The 1894-nt window shown below is 42.2% G+C and overlaps 1 protein-coding gene across 1 annotated transcript; it reads right to left on the bottom strand.

The window, feature by feature from the left end:
• Positions 1-514: 514 nt before the first annotated feature.
• LOTGIDRAFT_107224 (hypothetical protein) lies at positions 515-1069 on the bottom strand (the record flags this gene model as incomplete). Its single annotated transcript, XM_009064042.1, has 3 exons — positions 515-623; positions 759-863; positions 999-1069. Coding segments are annotated over 3 exons (285 nt in total), but the record flags the coding sequence as incomplete, so codon positions are not given.
• Positions 1070-1894: the final 825 nt, after the last annotated feature.

Below are 1894 nucleotides of genomic sequence, written 5' to 3'. Positions count from 1 at the left end.
ATAAGTGTGTAAATAGTTTCATGAGATGCTGAGACAGACAATGAGGACTCTTGTTCTTTACAAAAATAAAATGCATGAACAGAAAGTGACTTTATATGTACTGGCTGCGAGCCCGCCACATACGGCTCTCGTACGGCTGTGTGTTAAAGCAGCTTTTGTACTCTTTGACTAAGTTTCGATAGGGAAATCTTGTACTACTTGCTTTCAACAGCGTTCCCGGAAAACAAACTTGGACAACGTTCTCTGCCTCAAAACAAACACGGCTACGTTTAAACTACATACAGACCGACAGGAAACAACAATCTGTCGTAAAACATACATGGCTACGTTTAAACTACAGACAGACCGACAGGAAACAACACTCTGTCGTAAAACATACACGGCTACGTTAAAACTACAGACAGACCAACAGGAAACAACATTCTGTCGTAAAACATACGCGGCTACGTTTAAACAACAGACAGACCGACAGGAAACAACATTCTGTCGTAAAACAAACACGGCTACGTTTAAACTACAGACAGACCGACAGGAAACAACATTCTGTCGTAAAACATACGCGGCTACGTTTAAACAACAGACAGACCGACAGGAAACAACATTCTGTCGTAAAACAAACACGGCTACGTTTAAACTACAGACAGACCGACAGGAAACAACATTCTGTCGTAAAACAAACACGGCTACGTTTAAACTACAGACAGACCGACAGGAAACAACATTCTGTCGTAAAACATACACGGCTACGTTTAAACTACAGACAGGGCGACAGGAAACAACATTCTGTCGTAAAACATACACGGCTACGTTTAAACAACAGACAGACCGACAGGAAACAACATTCTGTCGTAAAACATACACGGCTACGTTTAAACTACAGACAGGCCGACAGGAAACAACATTCCGTCGTAAAACATACACGGCTACGTTTAAACTACTGACAGACCGACAGGAAACAACATTCTGTCGTAAAACATACACGGCTACGTTTAAACTACAGACAGGCCGACAGGAAACAACATTCTGTCGTAAAACATATACTGCTACACAGACAGACCGACAGGAAACAACATTATGTCGTGAAACATATACGGCTACACAGACAGGCCGACAGGAAACAACATTATGTCGTGAAACATATACGGCTACACAGACAGACCGACAGGAAACAACATTCTGTCGTAAAACATACACGGCTACGTTTAAACTACAGACAGACCGACAGGAAACAACATTCTGTCGTAAAACATACACGGCTACGTTTAAACTACAGACAGGCCGTCAGGAAACAATATTATGTCGTATAACATACACGGCTACGTTTAAACTACAGACAGGCCGACAGGAAACAACATTCTGTCGTAAAACATACACGGCTACGTTTAAACTACTGACAGACCGACAGGAAACAACATTCTGTCGTAAAACATACACGGCTACGTTTAAACTACAGACAGGCCGACAGGAAACAACATTCTGTCGTAAAACATATATTGCTACACAGACAGACCGACAGGAAACAACATTATGTCGTGAAACATATACGGCTACACAGACAGGCCGACAGGAAACAACATTATGTCGTGAAACATATACGGCTGCACAGACAGACCGACAGGAAACAACATTCTGTCGTAAAACATACACGGCTACGTTTAAACTACAGACAGACCGACAGGAAACAACATTCTGTCGTAAAACATACACGGCTACGTTTAAACTACAGACAGGCCGTCAGGAAACAATATTATGTCGTATAACATACACGGCTACGTTTAAACTACAGACAGGCCGACAGGAAACAACATTCTGTCGTAAAACATACACGGCTACGTTTAAACTACTGACAGACCGACAGGAAACAACATTCTGTCGTAAAACATACACGGCTACG

The sequence above is a fragment of the Lottia gigantea genome (genome assembly GCF_000327385.1).
Source record: "Lottia gigantea unplaced genomic scaffold LOTGIsca_6, whole genome shotgun sequence".
Taxonomy (NCBI): Eukaryota; Metazoa; Mollusca; class Gastropoda; family Lottiidae; genus Lottia; species Lottia gigantea.
Note: the sequence above shows the minus strand (reverse complement) of the source record. Positions and strands in the feature narration are given on the sequence as shown.